The sequence below is a fragment of the Gopherus flavomarginatus genome, chromosome 22, assembly GCF_025201925.1.
Source record: "Gopherus flavomarginatus isolate rGopFla2 chromosome 22, rGopFla2.mat.asm, whole genome shotgun sequence".
Lineage (NCBI taxonomy): Eukaryota > Metazoa > Chordata > Testudines > Testudinidae > Gopherus > Gopherus flavomarginatus.
The window spans coordinates 7849495-7869131 of record NC_066638.1 but is presented as its reverse complement, the minus strand read 5'-3'; the positions used below and the strand labels follow the sequence as shown (position 1 = coordinate 7869131).

The window sequence follows — 19637 nt, the reverse complement described above, 5'->3', positions numbered from 1 at the left end:
GTTAGGAGTGTCTCTGCTGGGGCTCCAGGCCTGGGCACCTGACCTGAGGGGCAGCTGGGTGATTCTCTGCTCTGTTCATTGCCTCTGGGGCACCTGGCATTGGCCACTGTCTGAAGACAGGACACTGGGCTTGGCGGATCTTTGCTCTGACCCAGTGTGGCTGTTCTAATGACCCGATTAGGGCTGAAAGCACCGGCCCAGCCTCTGCCCATTGATTGATCCACGCAGCCATTTGAAAACAGCCCAGAGCTGAGGCCAAGTTGGTTTGCATCTGAATCCCAGGGCTCTGGCCCCGCTGGAGCGCCGCCGACGGCTCTGCGTGTGGGGCGGGATGTTGATTTTTCCCTGCAACAAGCCAGGGCTTTATCAGGCCCATCGCTTTCCCACGGTTTTCTGTTGCCAGTGAGGTCACTGGTCCCTTTAAACCGCGGCGGGGACCAATCACCGAGGCGAGGAGGGGGGCGCCCGGGTCGGTTCACACGGGCTGCTCCTGGGCCGGGAAGGCGGGGGCAGGGAGGGGAGTGGGAACCTGGGAAAGCCGGAGCAGCCGTGCGATCCCTCACTCCGAGCAGAGGGAGACGGGGCTGGAGGGGAGCGGGCGGAGGAGCTGCCCGCAGGCGTCGGGGGGCGATTTCCTCTTCCCAGCCGAGGGGAGGGGGGTGTCTCTTCCCTTCCTAGAGCCAGAAGGGGAGCAGGGCCGCGGAGACAGGATCGATCGCACCGCGCCCGGCCAGGGTGGGAGAGCTCCCAACCCCCGCTCCCACGACCCCCCCAGACCGCCCCACGAGTGCGGGGAGGGTGCGGGACAGCCTCCCCCCCATACACGTGCGGGGGAGCCTCTAGCCCCCCCATACACCCCCGATCGCCTCCACGTGCGGGGAAGGTGCGGGACAACCCCCCCATAGACCCCCTTTCGCCCCCACGTGCGGAACAGCCTCCCCCCCATACAGCCCCACGTGCGGGGAGGGTGCAGAGGAGGCTGCTTGCCCGCCGCTGTCTCGGAGGATGAAGAGACTGAGCGAGGAGACCTGGGCGGGCTCCGATTCGGACGGGACAATAGACGTGGGCAAAGAGGAGCAATACAGGTGAGGAGGCGAGGCAGCACCTGGGAGGGGCAGTGCGGGGTGGGGGGGAAGCTGGCATGGGGGTCAGGGTGCACTGGGGCAGGGGAGGCTGGAGCAATTTGCACAGTGGGGCTGGGGGGGGGGTGCTGAGAGCCCTTGAACCAAACTGTGAACCCTGGATATGATGGAAGCTTCTTGGGGGGGGGGGGGGGGGAAGCAGCCACACCCCTAGTTCCAGCACCTTTGCACCGGGGGAGGTGGGTTTAGAGCCCAGCAGGGTCCTTCCAGCAGCTCCAAAGCCAGGCACTGGGAGCTCCCCTCTCAGCCATGCCACCCACTTGGGGCCACAGGGTGAAGAACCCCTGCTGCAGATTTGGGCTAATCTCAGAATGGCCAGGGAGGGGGGTGAGGATGATTGGGGCCGGGCTCTGGGGCTGGAAAGAGCTAATGACCAGGGTTAATCCTCACCATAAACCTCACAGCTGAAAAGCAAAGGGACAGAAACTCACCCCAGCCCCCAGTGAAGGGATAGTGAACTGCTAGCCTTGGAGGAAATGCCAAACTGGCTAAATCAGCTGGTTTCCCGCTCTCCCATCATGGCTAAAGGAAAGGAATAATCGAACCTTCTTTAACTGGAGCTCCTAGCTCCCCGAGAAACAGCTAGGTGTGTTCCCCTAATGCGAGTGCGAGTCTCTATCCTCTGCAGCGCTGTTTATCTGAAACTTCCCAAATACTTTTGGATGAGTGACAAGTATCAGAGGGCAGCCGTGTAAGTCTGTATCCACAAAAACTACAAGGAGTCCGGTGGCACCTTAAAGACGAACAGATTTATTTGGGCATAAGCTTTCGTGAGTGAAAAACCCACAAATCTGTTCATCTTTAAGGTGCCACTGGACTTCTTGTTGGGTTTTTTTGGATGAGTGAGTTTGTCCTGTACTAGCCACGCTGTCTGTGGATTCATAATGCAGCCATTGCCCAGTTATGCCAAGGTTCCTTTGCTCTTTATTGAATCGGGGAGGGTTTGTGGTTTTCCTGTGTAAGAGTTTTTTACACTGTACAAACGAAATAATGTTAGCAATGGACATTACCTGTCCAGTTCGCTGAGTTTCAGCTTCTGGGCTCCTGTCAGGCTCGAGCACTCTGCAGCTTGGTAAGACGGTTAAAGAAAAGGAGCTGGCCCCATGCGATTTCCCCTTCTAGGGTGCTAGTTTCATTCTTTGCAAGGTCCCCAATCACTGCAGTTCTGTATGTTAAGGGAGTCTTGCCGCTGCTGTTCCCATGCTGTGTCCTCTGTTTGCCAGTTGCCCAGGCACTGTCAGTGCAGACACAGACACCGGAGGAATGTATGAAGAACTCTTGTTTTCTTCTCTATCTTGTCTGTTGGTTGCTTCTGGACACTCATGTCTACTGCCCAGTATCCCCCAGTGCACCCGGAGAAATAAGCCCTTCACTGCTTGATATCCTGAATATGGAAATCACCCGTGGCCTCATTTTATGAGCATCTCTTGCTAGGTGTCTCAGCAGGATATGCTCAGGCTTTCACAGAATTAGGCCCTAGAGAACATTAGTACTTGCTGATATTAGCACCCAATGTTACACTGCACCAATTTACCCAACAGATAATACACCGTGGCGTTATACAAACACATAGCACACATGCATACAGCAGTAATACAACCCTGGAGTGTATCTGTATGTAATCCACCCTCCCAACGCACATGTAATATATCACATCTATACAGCACAATACCCCATTCTGTCTAACACACACTGATGGACAGTATGTAGTAGAACCGTCTCAATCATAAATGTCAGTCAACCATAGAGATGGGTTTGATCTCTGTTGCAACTGAAAATATGTATTTCCAAAGCAAGATGTAAAACATAACATTATGGTTGCTATATTATTTATCATACTATGGGTGATGTGTAGGGGCCCCATTGTGTTTGTACAGCACCTAGCACGTAATGAAAAGACAGTTCCTGCCCTGAAGAGTTTACAACCTAAGTAATGTACTAATGTAAGAAAAGTAACAGGCAAAGAGAAACTCCTCCAAGTAGGGAGTGTTGGCTAGAGCTTGGAGTAATTTGGGACAGTAAATTGGGAGTTTTGGATTTAATTCCCAGCTCCACTGGTAATTTGCTGTGCGACTGTGGGGATAAGCTGCTGGTGTTGTGAAGCATAATTAACTCATGTTTGTAAATGGCAGAGATCCTCAGCTGAGCCTTGGTACAGATGCGAAAATGATTATTTTTGTTTATTAAAAAGCCAGACGAATAACGCCACAAATGACCAAGCCAGACAACAAGAAATGTATCAATCATAGTTCTCCAGGAACTTAGACCAAATGTCCTTAAATTCCTCATATGTGTCAGTCGAATGGAAGAAACCCTTTTGAAGTAAGCCAGATCCATCCGTCCAGAAAAGAGCAATGCAGTCAAACAAAATGGGACTTTCTATTTTCCTACAAATGGAGGGCCATTGTATTCAGACTGACTGTTAGTGAGTTCTATTGGACACATATACTACACACCCATACTGTACACAGGCACACACAATCCCACATACAACAGTACAAGTAATAGTAAATATTCCTTGCTGTGAGTACATGCACACGCTCTCCCCTGTACACCCTCTCACCATGCACACACACAAATACAGTAGACACATACACTCAGGGAAAACACACAGCAGGTGTGGAAAGGCTACAAATATATGGGGTATATCAGACAGTACTCAAGGGAAGAGTTTGTCATTGTGAGTGATTTATGTGAAACATTGCTGCTCATACTGAGAGATCAACAAATCCATGCTCAGTAGCCTTTTGATGACATTCATTGTGTTAATCAATAACATGTAACAGATGCACCATGTGGAGGTTGCCATCTTGCCCCTGGCTCACTAATCTGGACTTGGTTATTTGAATGTTGCTAATCATGTCTCTTGCCATATGGAAGAAGAAGAATTGTAGTGAAACAACTTCTGGAAACCCCTCACTTTGTGCCTAACGAAAGGTACTTTTAATGCACCATGCTTATTCTAGGGTTTGCCCTGCTGTGCAGCACACACTCTGCCTACAGAGACTTATTTAACAGGTTCTGCTATTAAAATGCTCTGTCAAACTGAAAAATATTACGGTTTGGCGGAGTGAACCCAAATTCCTTTCCAGACTTATAATTCTTAGTTGCTCGTCAGGTCCCTCGGGACGTCTGTACTGGAGAATGTTATAAACTGTGTTCAGATTTTATCATCTTTGCTTCAAATTTCTCAAGAGGCAGAAACAGTCCAGCAGTTGGTCAGTTTCAGGAGCTGCGGTTGAGAGAAAAGTCTCCCTAGGACCACGGGAGATCATTCAAGCAGAGGACTTTTGTAGCTTCTCTCTGTCAAACATACACGTGGGTTCCATGTCTGTGAAGTCCCCCACCTTCTAACTGGCTGTCCCTATAAAGGATATCCTTCCTTTGAAATCCAAACGTACCTATGTCCCTGCTCTTATCCTGCATTCATTCTCCTGCATTAGAAAGCAGAATGGTGACTCTTGAGATAATGAAAATGTTTTATGTGAAAGATTTGACCTCCCCTCGTATTGTGCTTCCTGCACCGTTACTTTGGGTCTTTTGTCTCACCTTTGGGTCCCGGCAGATGAAAGGGCTGAAGAGCAGTCTCCCCCAGCTTTTCCCTTTCTAGATTTCATTTTCCTGGGCTTCTGCACTGCACCTTGTGCCATCCGGTTGGGGAGGACAGAATAGCAGCGCCTTCAGGGACTGTCTATTGGCCGGCAATGATCACTGTGCGGAGTAATATAACGAGAGGCATTTCCCACCTACTTCCGCCTTCACAGCTGAGCTTCATCTCCATGGTGCTCCAGTTCCTCTAATTATGGGGAGCAACTGGTTTTGTCCATTTAAAAGTTTACCTTTCAGCTGTTTGCTGTGTAACCAGATACTGCCCTGGGGAATCTGGGTAACTTTATGTCTGTCACAGGAGAAGCAAACATGTAGCGGCAAGAAGTGTCCTTCTCAGGGAAATAATTATCCAGGAAAGTCCTGATCAACCACAGAAATGCTGTCACCAGGCCTGATCCTGAGGCATGAGTTCTCTGACTTCCTACTTACGTCAGTGGCAGTTGTGGGTCCATTACCACAATGACGGTATAAAGTGCTGCGGATTTATAAAAGAGATCTGAAATCCTCATGAACAGAGTAAAACGGGGATTCTAAAAATCAGATCTTTGCTTTTTCAACAAGTCAGGAAGACGCTGTCTATTTTGATACCAAAAGACGATTATGCCTCCTAGCAGAACAGCCTGCCAGAAATCTCTCACCATCTGATGGGCATTTTCAGAGAGGAGAGATCCTAAGACCTGCCCAGCTCCTCCTGCCACCTCCCGCTTTACTTAGCTCTAAGTAGACTGTTCTTAAAATGGTACAAAAATCTCAAAACTCCCTTCCACGTGGGAAATCACATGTGGTGAGTGGGTGTAAAGTCTGTGTGTGTGTTGAACAAATAGACAGCATCTGAAACACCTTCCCCGTCCCTTTTTTTTCCTTCTTCTTTTTATGCAGCCAAGTATCTAGAGCTGTTTCTCCCACCACCACATCTCAGATACAAGCCAGGAAGAAGCGGAGAGGGGTGAGTAGCATTTATGCTACAAAATCTAGCAGCCATATTGTGCCCGTCAATGGCATGCACAGATTGAGGACGTGTGAATGCTGTTAGGTTTTTAAAGCTCATTACTGAGTAAACTATATTTCAGCAAAGATATGGGCCCTTTTAACCCTTTTGTCTCATGGATCTGTGTTGTTAATGAGAGTGAGCTCCATATCCCAAGGGAGAAGCAGTGTTAGAACAGTATAGGAAAGAAGATCCTGGGATGCTGGCTTCTGTTTCCAATTCTACAACACCAGGGATGGGCCCTTGTGGGGGCTGGAGAGGCTCCAGGCATAACTTAGCTTTGGTGGCCTGTCTAAGTCACAGCATCCTCCCTGAGCTGCCCCCTGGACCACTGCACTGGCTGGAATCTCCATAGGGCTGCATGATGCTGCCCTATATCGAGTGTGTCCCCTGTGATGGGCCTGGTGACAGGGTTCTCTGAAGGTAGCCCAACAGCTGTCCTCCACCCTGCCTTCACTGGGGAAATCGTCCTCAGCGGCAACTGGGGCTTGTCGTGTTGGGCCCTTTTATCCACCCTGTAGGGATTGGGCTCCCACCCCAAGTGTTGTTGGGCAAGTCATTTAACACCTCCCCCCATGCCTCAGTTTCCATTGGTAACACTGATGTATTTTATTTGATTAAAAGCGCCTGTCTAAAATTGTAGATATTAAAAGGGATATTAAAAATGGGGGATAATCTGTACCCCATGGAGGGCTATGAGGCTCCATTAACCCATACTTGTTAAAGAATTTGAGATCCCTAGATGGAAGGCGTTCTAGAAATGGGAGGGATAAGTCTAAAAATGATTATGGGCTATGGGGCCCAGCTACACTCCTCTGAATGGAATTCTTTCATAGATCATTGAGAAGCGGCGCCGTGACCGTATTAACAGCAGCCTGTCTGAACTGAGGCGTTTAGTCCCTACTGCCTTTGAGAAGCAGGTACGTGCAGAATGTTAGACCATTTTAAGAAAGGCAATGATGTCCTTCGCCTCTGTTTGCCAGAAGCTGGGAATGGGTGACAGAGGATGGATCACTTGCTCATTTCCTGTTCTGTTCATTCCATCTGGGCACCTAGCACTGGCCACTGTCAGTAGACAGGATACTGGGCTAGATGGACCCTTGTTCTGACCCACTAGGGATGTTCTTATGTGAAAGGAAAGACCTTCTGGTGCTTATGAACAAACATACATAGAGGGGTCGTATCAACAGAGTAAATTATCTTCAGGCAGTCCAAAGCAGGGTTGTGGTTTAATGGTTGGGGGGTATCTTGTTTTTACAGCAATTCCACATTAGGCGTTAATTTAATTAGCTCCCATTAGCTGAGCAGGGTTTGGACAGCGGTCAGTGCTTGGATGGAAAATCTGAAGAGCACCAGCTGGTGCTGTAGAAAGAGATGCTGGAGATGGAGTAGGTAGCATTTTTCTCTCTGTCGTCAATGCTGCCCTAATGCTGAAGCAGTTGCTATCTTTTGGATGAGATCTAAAAACAAGGTCCTGCCCATTCACTGTGAAAAGATCTCCTGAAATCCAAGTCACATGTCCGGCATATGTGATTGTTGCTTCTTTTTGTTCCCTGTTAACATCTGTTTGTCTAAAGGTCCCAAACCTCTCAGGATACTCTTCCCAGTTGGGGTGTTAAATCCAAGAGTCATGCTCAAATTGTGACTTGGGTAATGCCATTCTGTTTTCCTAAATTCCTTCTGCAACTACATTTGGAGATATTATTCTTCATTGGCCCAGCTTAAAAGTGTAACTCAATGTCAATGGCGCACAACGATTGCTGCATTCCACCCCAGAGGTGGCTGCATTTCACTGATGGGTAATTGTTAACTACAGTCTGCAGATCCTTTTAGGATTCTTCAAGATTGAAAACCTTATAAACGCTCTTATCAACCCAGAGGATAAGTAGGTGGTAAAATAGGGTAGTAATAAATCTTCCAGGAAATCTTATGGAGGATAAAAGACATTTTGCAGCAGCAGGGATGAATGGAAATGGAGACTTTCAGTTTGCTTCACAGTATCTTTTGAAGGGAGATCCATTTTCCTTACCACTTGATTCGAGATGAGTCTGAATCCAAACCCTGAATCTATTCATCTGCCCATTTCTGGAAAGTTCAGGCCTCTTTGAAGCTGGCTGCCTTAATGAGATGGAAACCTAGATTTTAAAATGGTGGATTGATAGTCTCTTTTTCTCTGCCCCTCCCTGCTTTCAATACACAGGGCTCCTCCAAGCTGGAGAAGGCAGAGATCCTGCAAATGACAGTGGACCACTTAAAAATGCTTCATGCCACTGGAGGAACAGGTGAGAACTGCTTCTGTAAACGTGTGTATTGAGGGTAAAATCTTGGCTGTATTGAAAGCAGTGGCAAACCTCCCACTGACCCCCAGGGAGACAGGATTTTTTCTGAGGGGAGAAAAATTCACCCTTGGCTCCAAGAGCTGCGTCCCATTGTTTACTCCAGAAATCATTAATACTAAGGTTATAGAAAATATTTGTGTTTGCTTTTGAAAGGAAGCGGCTCTTCCATGGGGAGGCTTTCCACTTCCTGTGCTACTATTTGTGCTCCTGCATATGGGTCAGGATCTCACATTTAGGCCTTGGCAGACTGAGGTGTGCCACATGGTGTGTCCTGTGTTACCACAGGAAAGGCAGCCAACTCCCAGAACAGCAACAGCTATGCACACAGACCCGGGCAAGGCTACACACTTAGTCATGCTCGCCAATGGACCTGGCTTCCAAACCAAAGTCTGCCTCCTCCGCATCCCATTGGAATGTTTCCTGGCACTGCCTGGAGTCTGGTTAGTGACTCTGCATAGAAACATGACTCCCCCCGCCCCAACTAACAGTTTGTAAAACCCAAGGGGATACACGTCCTCCGCAAGAGCAAAGTTCCCATTCTCCACTTGCCCAGTGACTCTGGCGGGGATCTCAGTTTCAACACAGTAATCCTCTGACTCGGCTAAAACAGAGTTCTGTCTCGCTGGGTAGATGGAACCAGACTGTGGACTTTAGCAGAGTTACATCATGGTCTAGGAACATTGTTTAAATACTCAGCATGACTTCGCTACGAGGCTGAAACATGTTGTCAACAGGGTCCCCAAAATGTGAAATGGTTCGGTACTTTGTCCACAGCGGGGGCGTTCTCTGGTTTATTGCCCATCCTCTCGGGAAGTCCAAACAGGAAAGAGACCAAAGGAACAATTGGTAGTTTTATTGTACCTGTGATAGACCCAGGCCAGTTGGGTACAGCAGAAGGCAGATATACTGGCAACTGGATTAACAGTTTTCTATTCCCTGACTGACCAGAGCAGGGGCTGCTCCAGGCTAATGAGAACACCTGGTTCTAATTAACCTGCAAAGAGTCAGGTGAGGTCATTAAGCTAATGCGACCACCTGACTCTAATTAAGGCCCCACTGATACAGTCAGGCAGAAGAGAGCCAGGGGAAAGGAAGTGTGGCTGAAGGGCTGGTTAATGAAGACACCCTCAAACCATCGGTAAGGGAGCCCTAAGGTAAGGGTGAAGAAGGGAGAAGCAGGAGAGCTGTGAGGAAGTGGCCCACAGAAACATAGCAACTCTGGCAGTGAAAGGTTGGCTGCCAACAGCTGCTGCCATTAGGGTCCCGTGGCTGGAACTCAGAGTAGAGGATGGGCCTGGGTTCCCCCCAACGTATCACTACAGGAACATCTCTTGGGAGGGGAAGTCAGGCCCCTGTCAGGACAGGAGGCTAAACTGTTCTGAAATAAGCCCCCAGAGACAACAGAGACTGTGGGAGTTCTCTCACCAACCTCCTTGCTGGCCTATGATGAAAAGGGCTCAGTAGACTGTAACCCTGGCCCTAGAGAGAGAAGGGCTACGTGGAGGGTCACAGTGAGCCACTGAGGTTAGCATAAACCACCTAGAAGCGCAGGACCCACGGGGGCAAGGTCAGAGCTCTGCCACATACCTCACTGATTGTCTCCACAATCCAAGGCTTTGGGCCCTCTAGAGATGATAGTCTTGGGTCTGAGACTGTCTTATGTCCTTCAGCTGGACATCTGTTTAAATAAAATCTGAGTAACAGAGTCAAACAGTTGTCTCGAAACACAGGGAGGGGCTATTAAGCTGTCCATTGAGAAGTAGAAACCACACAACCTGCTGTTCTAGGAATGGCCATCCCAGAAGACACCCAGAGTATTGCCTCCAGTAACAGCCAGTGACAGAATCCAAAGGAAATTACTTCCTGATCCCAGCTAGTGATCAGTTTATGCCCTGAACCAAGAGCATTGATGGCCCTGATCATTTTATCCTAGCTAGAGTAACTGCAGATGCTAGTCTTATTCATGTAAAGTCACATTCTTTTTTCAAGCTTACTTGACTCTTTGCTTCAATAGTATCATGGGGTGGCAAAGTCCTCAGGTTAAATACACAATTACGTTAAAATGGGTAGTGCTATCAGATGCCTGTGCTCTTGGTGGACATGATGCTATATCTGTCTTTGTCTCACAGGGTTCTTAGATGCCCGCGCCCTGGCTGTGGATTACAGGAGTATCGGCTTCCGTGAATGCCTCACTGAAGTTGTCAGATACCTTGGTATCCTTGAGGGACAAAACGGTGCTGATCCTATCCGGCTACGACTCCTCTCCCACCTGAATAATTACGTTGCTGAAATGGAGCCTTCGCCCATAGCCACTTCCCTTCTGCCCTTTCAGATGTGGCCCTGGTCATTCCTCCACAATTCCACAGCCCCCGCCAACCAAGTACTAATACCCAGGAGGGAGGCTGTCCCGGGTCTAGCTGTCTTGACTGCTTCCCCCGTGGCTTATCCAAGCACCACCATGAGAAGAGCTCCCGTTCGCCGAATTCCTAGTGCCATCATGCCAGCCCGCCGAAACTTCCTTTCCAATAGGATGGCCTCTTCGTCCCGGAGGGCTAGACCCACAGTGACATCAACAATCCCAGGTGCCATGCCCAGTGTGCCATCACCGGGTGGTGCCCTGAGAGATGCCACCTCTAGAAGCAGCCAGATTGCAACATTCCTGCTCTCCTCCACCTCTGCTGGAGTTCCCGTACCACCTGCTTCTTACCCAGCTCCTCCTGCTTTGAATGCTTCTCCCCAGGGGCCAGGCAACAGAAGTGGGACTTCCAGACTCTGCCGCTCCTGGGCTACTGAAATTGGAGCTTTCTGATCCCTCCCTGACAAAATCCTAGCAGAGACAAACATCATCCGCAGCCACTGCTCAAAAAGCACGCTCTGAGGAGCAGCTTCTTTCCTGCTTTGCAGAAATAAACAATCGATAAAGAATCCTCTCCTCACCTTGCCCTCCCTTCTTATTCCTCATGTCATCTTCCCTCTCTCTCCATCACACTGTCTCCCTCTTTTCCATTTCAGGTTTGCAGATTTTGTATTGAACTGAATGTGTTTGTCTGTGTACAACTCCACTAAAGGTTGTAGGTGAGGTTTATCCTAATTCAGACCTTTCCCTTCCCCAGCCCAGGCCCTAGTAGAGCTGAATGTTGCCGTTTGGAGAATGTGAACCAGCCTTGGCACTGATTTGACTTTGCTGGAGACACAGAGCTCGCAAGCAGTGACATTTTCTATCACTTGTATGCAGTGTTGTTGTAGCCATGTAGGTCCCAGGATGTTAGCAAGTCAAGGTGTGGGAGGGAATATCTTTTATTGGACCAACTTCTGCTAGTGACCAAGAAAGCTTTCCAGCTTATGCAGAGCTTGTCTTCAGGCCAGCCCTGAAGAAGAATTCTGTGTCAGCTTGAAAGCTTGTCTCTCTCACCTACAGAAGTTGGTCCAAGAAAACATATTCCCTCCCACACCTTGACTTTCCAACACTGACTTCCTCTCAGCTTGAGCATGTTGTTTGACATGGTCTAAGTGAGGTGAGACGTGCTGGCGAATAATAGAGACGACCCACCACACGCACACAAACTGTCCTTTGATAACTGAACTCAACCCCCCTCAGGATTGCTGTGAACAGTCAGGACAGTTGGGAGGTTTCTCTCCGTTGGCCAACCCCATTCTCTTGATCTCTGAAAATGGAGAGCTTGACACTGTGTGTAACAGGCTCATTCAAAACACATAACCCTGAGGGACGAGACGAGTTGGATGAAAATGTAATGGTTCACGATCTCCCTCTGAACTGACACACTGAGATACCCAGTACGCATTTCTGCTGCATAGAATTATCCCAGTACAGGACTTCCTCTACATAAGACCCCAATACTGTGTGCAGTCCACATTTTCATTTTCCGTGGCTCGGCCTTTACCTAAAACCAGGGCCTTCCCAAGTGTCACTAGTGTACTTGATTCATGGAAACATTTGCCTGATCCTGTGTTTAGATCAATGCTGTTATCAGAATGTTTTCAGGAGGAATTATCAGACATTACTATGCAAAATTCCTTTGCCAGCTGCTGTTTGGGATTCCCTATGTAGATAATTCAGATGTCTGTGAGAGAAAGAGACCTTTCTCATCCAGTGAAGCATTATTATAGAGTAAGGGAGCAGGTTTCCAAAGTGACACCTGTCATGGAGGGGAGGGCTTGGCAGCTGAAATACAAGGAGAAGGATGCCCTTCCTTCTCTCTTCCCCTCTTCAGCCATCAATCCTCCCTCCCCATATGAAAATCCATTACCATAAAGGGAGGAGGGGAAGAAAGCATTCTTTACCCCAAGCTCCTTCTTTGTTTTTGCCAACGTCCAGATCCTTAATTAAAGCTTCTAGCCTGTTCCCCAGGCTCAGCTCTGCTCTTTATCGCCATGTTCTCTGCATGGACTTCATCCCAAACCCACTGAAGTCAATGGCAGTCTTTCCACTGACTTCATGGGCTTTTGATCAGCCCCCATAATGTCCTCTGTCTCTTGAAAGCTTTCTCTGCCTTTGTCTCCCCTCTGTGTGTTCCTATATAAATGCCAAGGATGATGATTATTCTTTGTCTTTTGCTCACTCCATACCTCTGAGTCTCCTCTCAATCCCTACAGTGAGGAACAGCTATTTGGCATTCTCAAACTCTGCTCCTGTCTCACCTCTTCTTCGCTCTTGTGGTTTTGAAACTGTGGCCTAGTGACTAGGGGAGTGAACTTCAACTCTTGAGTTCTATTCCCAGCTCTGCTATATGACCTTTGGCAAGTCACTTCACTGTACCTCAGTTTCCCCATCTGTAAAATAGGAAGAGATGAAAAGATCTATATAAGAGCTAAGTATTATTATTAGTCTGTTCCTGCTGCAATCAGCTGAGAAGCAGCAGTAGTAAGAGAGTGCTCAGAAGTGGCCCGAATGGGTGTAGGAAGTGCTGTTATACAAAACAGAAGCATAGGAAGGGCAGTTGGTGTGAGCTGGTGACCAGAGGGCCATGGAGTCTATGAGAAGCAGGACCTGTTTCCACAGAAGTGGTTGAGAGACTAGAACCATTCCTCTCAACCAAAGACATCTGGCTGTCCTAGCCACAGGCTGTCTACTGCCCCAGTGCACTTTTCTTGGCATTATTATTTTCTATAACACATAAGGCAGTATACCTCCACTCAAATCAAAGCGAGACCCCTCTTCCCTGAAACGGTGCTTTTATTTTCTTGGCTATATCAAGCTGGCATTGGTCCAGTTGAATACCTCTAATTGCATCCATGTGACCCTTGCCTGAGTCAGCGGTGCCGTGCCATGGAGGGGAAAGCACAGAAAGGAACAAAAGGGGAACAGTGAGTAGTGTCTTTTTAATGTAACAGACCCTCCCCATCCCAGACGCCAAGCAAGTAGTGTGTGTGTCTTCCACAGTGAGCAGCCTCGCCTTACTTTGCACTGTGCAGAGCTGTTAACTTTGTGAGCTGTCAGGCATCCAGCAAAAGGTGTCAAATAAGTCTTCAAAACCCATGTCATGGGTGTGAAATGTGCTGTTGTGCCACAGTCTGTTTTGCTGGAGATGTCACATGAGATCCCTTTGCAACTCTTCAGTCAGCTTTGGACTAGAAGATGATACCAAATTACTGAACATAGTTAAGTTTTGTCACCTCACTTTACCAGATCATTTATGAATATAATGAACAGCTCAGGTCCCAGTACAGATCCTTGGGGGATACCACTATTTACCTCTCTCCATTGTGAAAACTGACTATTCCTACACCTTGCCTTCTACCCCAGTTACTGATCCATGCAAGGCCCTTCCCTCTTATCCCATGACAGTTTACTTTGCTTGAGAGCCTTTGGTGAGGGACCTTGTTAAAGGCTTTCTGAAAATCTAAGTACACTATATCCACTGGATCACCCTTGTCCACATGTCTGTTGACCCCCCTCAAGGAATTCTAGTAGATTGGTGAGGCATGGTTTCCCTTTACAAAAACCATGATGACTCTTCCTCAACAAATCATGGTCATCTATGTGTCTGTTCTTTGCAATAGTTTCAACCAATTTGCCAGGAACTGAAGTTAGGCTTACTGGCCTGTAATTGCCGGGATAGCCTCTGGAGCCTTTTTAAAAAAATGGTGTCACATTAGCTATCCTCCAGTCATCTGGCAGAAGCTAATTTAAATGATAGGTTACATACTACAGACAAGAGACAAGGTGGGTGAGATATCTTTTATTGGACCAACTTCTGTTGGTGAAAGAGACAAGCTTTTGAGCTTCAATAGAGCTCTTCCTCAGGACTGGGCAAGAGGAGACATTTGTTATACTGCAGATGCTCTGATTAGGGTTGCCAATTTTTGTTGGAGGTATTCCTGGAGGTTTCATCACATGACATAATCTTAAAGATTCATCCTTAATTCCTGGAGACTCTAGGACAATCCTGGAGGGTTGGCAATCCTAGCTCTGATTGTAAGGAATAACTACATTCCATCTACCAAAGTTTCCATATGTGAATAATTTTGCCTACCTATGTTCTCCCCTTGTTTTAAATGGATGAAGTGATCCTCCTCATCTCCTGTCCCTTCTTCCAATCAAATGCAGGAAGAAGCACTTCTGCTTTCAATATGATCCAGGTCTGCCCCCTCATGGTAAAGCCAAAGAGTTAATGAGAAATCCAGGCTCAGAGGATACAATAAGACGCAGGAGTCTACAGCTACCACTGATGAAATGTGACCTTCCAGCATCCAACTGAAAACTCATATTAAAAAAATAGCCTACCTCTTACCATAGTGTGCAGTGCCAGCACATAATGAATTACTTTTCAGAATCATGACAAAAAAGTGACCTTGGAAAACCACAGGGCAAATGGCCTTGCACTGACCTGCCATCGTTAGGAGCATACTCAGAGAATAAAGAATATTAAAAACTTCATCAGAAACCTTTGCTCCAGCCACCTCAGAAGGCCTGAAGAGTGCAGATAGAGAAAGCCCTTTGGGATCCAGGCCCCACAGTCAGAGGGAGCCTGGATGCATCTGGAATCAGTCAGAGCAGTAGGATCCATTTGACTCACTAACTTGTGGTCTAACCTTCAAGTATAAGGAGACAGCATGTGGGAGTCGTGACTCCAACTTCATGGAAGGGGACACAAAGTTATAATGAATATGCATCTAGAATAATCTTGATCTACTCAAGCACGGGGATCTGGAGGCTCAAACGGCTAAAGCAAATGCTGCATTCAGAATGGTTTCCAAGGTACCAGCACCACCGCAGTGCCAGTTTTTGAGGGTGTCTGGGCCATTAAAAACTGTATTCTTTCAAGAAAGTTTAATCAGGAGCACTAAACTCTGGGCTACATTTTTCAATTAGAAATTGCAGGTTGACAGTGTTCTGATCCAGAGCAGGCAGGTGGGCGGCGTACAAACCTCAGAGTGAACATAACAGCAAGTGGAAAGGAAACAGAAACAATAACAACACTGCGTCAGGCTTTGCTATCCATTCCCAGGTGTCACCAGAGTCCCATGATCTTGTGAGGCATTGGGAGGACATGAGCTCAGAAGCAGAAAACGCCAGAGGGCTGGAAATATTTACAAAAAATATTGTAAAACAAGATACTTTGTTATATCCATTGTTTCCTTTTATTCTTCCCCTGTAAATTATTTACCATAGTGGAAGGATAGTTTACCAATAAATTGAAATAATCATTGGTTTTATCTAGGATTAAAGAAAATTAAATGTATAACTGAAAAAGCCATATTATAACCGCAACAAGACCCTGAAGGATATGTTAGGTTCTCTTGCACATAATTAATGCCCTGATGTGTCTTACTCTTACACTAAAGAGTCTGGGTAATTATACATCACCACAGCATTGATCCTACTGAGTCTGGTGTTGGAACATGTTCCAGCAGTTTTCTTCTCCATTCATTGTTCAACCATCACCCTTTTACTCACCTTGTGAATGGAGAATGACAGCTGACTTCCATAGGGAGATGTTGATGAGTATTGGTCCTGCTCCAGGGCAACACAGGATGTGAACTGGCGTTTTCTTCAGGAACTAGACCTTGTTCAAGGAAAAATGATGTTCTAAAGACTAGGAGGCAGATTGCTATGGGAATAAGTCCAGCTACAGTCACTCCTGATCTAAGTGCTGGGCGTGTCTCCAAAACCATAGCTAAGAGGCATGCACTTCCAGGGCAGTGCGAGAGAATAGTCAGGTGCACACCCTGTCTTCAGGTGCATTTCACTGTCTGCTTTTCTTTCTCTGCTCCCCCTTTCTTCCTGATTCAGTTGGTTTCCTCCTTTATTCTCTGTCTCTTTTTCACCTCAGTTTCAATCCCAGGACATTGTTCCTCTCCTGTGTTTCACCAGCTGCCTCGTAACCCTCAGTTCACTAATTGTCACAGCACCACCAAACATCTTGATTCCAGTCCCTTGATGGACTGAAGAGAGGCCTTCACCCCAGTCCTCCTGTGCACTATTTTCAGAGGAGAGGACAAGACTCTTTCTCAGGTGCCATTAAAAATAATCACCCTATACTGACCCATACTCATGTCATTACGATCCATTCCCAACTGCCCCTTCCAATGGCCCAACCCCAACTGCCATGGAATCTTCTGGTTCTAACATTTCCATCTCTTCACTGGCTAACAGGACGGCATCGGCTCCTGGCTACGAATTTATCTCAGTGGCCTTACAAATATTCAGCTCCACTCTCCCCATGCAGAGGCAACACACTTTTGGTATAACTTGAGTGAAGGGGGGATTGGTATGTGGGGGTATATTTTGTTGCCATGCAGCTGAGAGGAGGGTTGGAAAGACTGTCAGGATTTGTGTGGTGGGTTGTCCTTAGCCCAGAGGAGGCATGGGGGAGGTTGTTGGTAGGAGTTTGCCCCAGAATTGGCATGGGGAGGTAGACTGACAGGATTTGGGGTGGGGATGGCCTTCGACAGTTGGAAGGAGGGCAGGAATGGCCAGGTTAAAGGGAGTTGCCAGGATTTGGGTGGCGTTTTGTAGAGGAAAAGTGAATGTCAGGACTTTGCCCATCTGTTTTGTGGGGTGAAGGGTGTCAGAATTGGTCACGGTGGGGATTTGACCCAATTTGGTGTGGGGACAATAATCAGGAGAGGAATGAAAGTGGGTTTGCCCCTGGACTTTTGAGGAAGTGGGAAGGACAGATTGTGTACACGGGGTCGTTGAGGAGAGGGTGTTCTGGGGTTGTCAGGATTTTGGTGAAAGCAGCAAAGAATCCTGTGGCACCTTATAGACTAACAGACGTTTTGGAGCATGAGCGTTCGTGGGCGAATATCCACTTCGTCGGATGCAAGGATTTTGGTGGGAAATTGTCCCCTGACTGCAGGGGTCAGATTTTAGGAGCAGGTAGATTAGTAGGATTTTTCAGGGGCAGGGAGTGGGAATTGACTTCTGTTGTCTAGCGGGAGGTGTCAAGATTTGGGATTTTGCCCCTGGACTGCTGGGGAAAGGGGGGCATGTCAGAATTTGGGGGGATTTTACCCTCTGCATTGTTGGTGAGCAGTTCTTATAAGTTGAGTGGGGTCATGTCCCTGGATTCTCAGGGATGCTCTGCTCAGGATTTGAGTGTAGGTGTTGCTCCTGGTTTAGAGAGAGAGAGAGGATTTGAGTTAGGGTTTGCCTGGTTTGTTGAAGAGGGTCAGGTTTTGAGATGGCTGCCTGGATAGGTTACCCAGGATTGCTAGGGAGGAAGAATCCAAGTTTTGGAGGGTGGGGCAGGTTTGATGTGTGCATGAGGGTTTGGGCATGAGGTTACTTCAGATTATTGGAGGAGGTCAGGGTTTGGGGGGCTACCCTGATGTGTGTGTGATGTTTGGGAGGGTCAACCTGGATTATTGGCAAGGAGGTCCTGTTTTCGGGGGTCTGTCCTATATGTGTGTGAGGTTTGGGTGAAGGGGGTTGTTCTGGATTATTGGAGAGAGGGTCCTGATTTGTGGGGCTGCCCAGATGTGTGCGGGATTGGGTGTAAAGTAACCCCAGATTACTGGAGGAGGGTTCATAATTTGAGAGGCTGCCCAGATATGTGGCAGATTGGGTGTGATGTTACCCCCAGATTACTAGAGGGGGGTTCATGATTAGGGGGGTGCTGCCCAGATGTGGGGTGTGAGGTTACCCCCAGATTACTGGAGAGGGGTGAATGATTGGGGGGTGCTGCCCAGATGTGGGGTGTGACGTTACCCCCAGATTACTGGAGAGGGGTGAATGATTGGGGGAGTGCTGCCCAGATGTGGGGTGTGAGGTTACCCTCAGATTACTGGAGAGGGGTGAATGATTGGGGGGGTGCTGCCCAGATGTGGGGTGTGAGGTTACCCCCAGATTACTGGAGAGGGGTGAATGATCGGGGGGTGCTGCCCAGATGTGGGGTGTGAGGTTACCCCCAGATTACTGGAGAGGGGTGAATGATTGGGGGAGTGCTGCCCAGATGTGGGGTGTGAGGTTACCCCCAGATTACTGGAGAGGGGTGAATGATTGGGGGGGTGCTGCCCAGATGTGGGGTGTGAGGTTACCCCCAGATTACTGGAGAGGGGTGAATGATGGGGGGGTGCTGCCCAGATGTGGGGTGTGAGGTTACCCCCAGATTACTGGAGAGGAGTGAATGATCGGGGGGTGCTGCCCAGATGTGGGGTGTGAGGTTACCCCCAGATTACTGGAGAGGGGTGAATGATCGGGGGGTGCTGCCCAGATGTGGGGTGTGAGGTTACCCCCCGATTACTGGAGAGGAGTGAATGATCGGGGGGTGCTGCCCAGATGTGGGGTGTGAGGTTACCCCCAGATTACTGGAGAGGGGTGAATGATCGGGGGGTGCTGCCCAGATGTGGGGTGTGAAGTTACCCCCAGATTACTGGAGAGGGGTGAATGATTGGGGGGTGCTGCCCAGATGTGGGGTGTGAAGTTACCCCCAGATTACTGGAGAGGGGTGAATGATTGGGGGGGTGCTGCCCAGATGTGGGGTGTGAGGTTACCCCCAGATTACTGGAGAGGGGTGAATGATCGGGGGGTGCTGCCCAGATGTGGGGTGTGAAGTTACCCCCAGATTACTGGAGAGGGGTGAATGATCGGGGGGTGCTGCCCAGATGTGGGGTGTGAGGTTACCCCCAGATTACTGGAGAGGGGTGAATGATCGGGGGGTGCTGCCCAGATGTGGGGTGTGAGGTTACCCCCAGATTACTGGAGAGGGGTGAATGATCGGGGGGTGCTGCCCAGATGTGGGGTGTGAGGTTACCCCCAGATTACTGGAGAGGGGTGAATGATCGGGGGGTGCTGCCCAGATGTGGGGTGTGAGGTTACCCCCCAGATTACTGGAGAGGGGTGAATGATCGGGGGGTGCTGCCCAGATGTGGGGTGTGAGGTTACCCCCAGATTACTGGAGAGGGGTGAATGATTGGGGGGTGCTGCCCAGATGTGGGGTGTGAGGTTACCCCCAGATTACTGGAGAGGGGTGAATGATTGGGGGAGTGCTGCCCAGATGTGGGGTGTGAGGTTACCCCCAGATTACTGGAGAGGGGGGAATGATCTGGGGGTGCTGCCCAGATGTGGGGTGTGAGGTTACCCCCAGATTACTG

At 48.6% G+C, this 19637-nt stretch overlaps 1 protein-coding gene across 3 annotated transcripts; it reads left to right on the top strand.

Moving 5' to 3' along the window:
* The first annotated feature begins 585 nt into the window (after positions 1–585).
* Positions 586–15748, top strand: HEYL (hes related family bHLH transcription factor with YRPW motif like). Of its 3 annotated transcripts, none has more exons than XM_050932204.1 (6): positions 586–883; positions 935–1085; positions 5631–5697; positions 6576–6659; positions 7940–8021; positions 10208–13462. In XM_050932204.1, the coding sequence occupies exons 2-6, from the start codon at positions 1006–1008 to the stop codon at positions 10885–10887; spliced, it is 993 nt and encodes a 330-aa protein (XP_050788161.1). In that variant the 5' UTR covers positions 586–883; positions 935–1005; the 3' UTR covers positions 10888–13462. The 3 variants fall into 3 exon arrangements, 2 of the variants coding, with proteins under 2 accessions (XP_050788161.1, XP_050788160.1); XR_007770867.1 differs by lacking the exon at positions 586–883 and adding an exon at positions 14647–15748 and having other exon boundaries at positions 901–1085; positions 10208–13403; XM_050932203.1 differs by lacking the exon at positions 586–883 and having other exon boundaries at positions 901–1085.
* Positions 15749–19637: the final 3889 nt, after the last annotated feature.

Bases quoted from the DNA above. Each gene is read 5' to 3' on its own strand.
- HEYL (XM_050932204.1), top strand. From the start codon at position 1,006: ATGAAGAGACTGAGCGAGGAGACCTGGGCGGGCTCCGATTCGGACGGG. The intron at 1,086-5,630 runs GTGAGGAGGCGA...CTTTTTATGCAG, and splicing joins GGCAAAGAGGAGCAATACAG to CCAAGTATCTAGAGCTGTTT. The intron at 6,660-7,939 runs GTACGTGCAGAA...TTCAATACACAG, and splicing joins CTACTGCCTTTGAGAAGCAG to GGCTCCTCCAAGCTGGAGAA.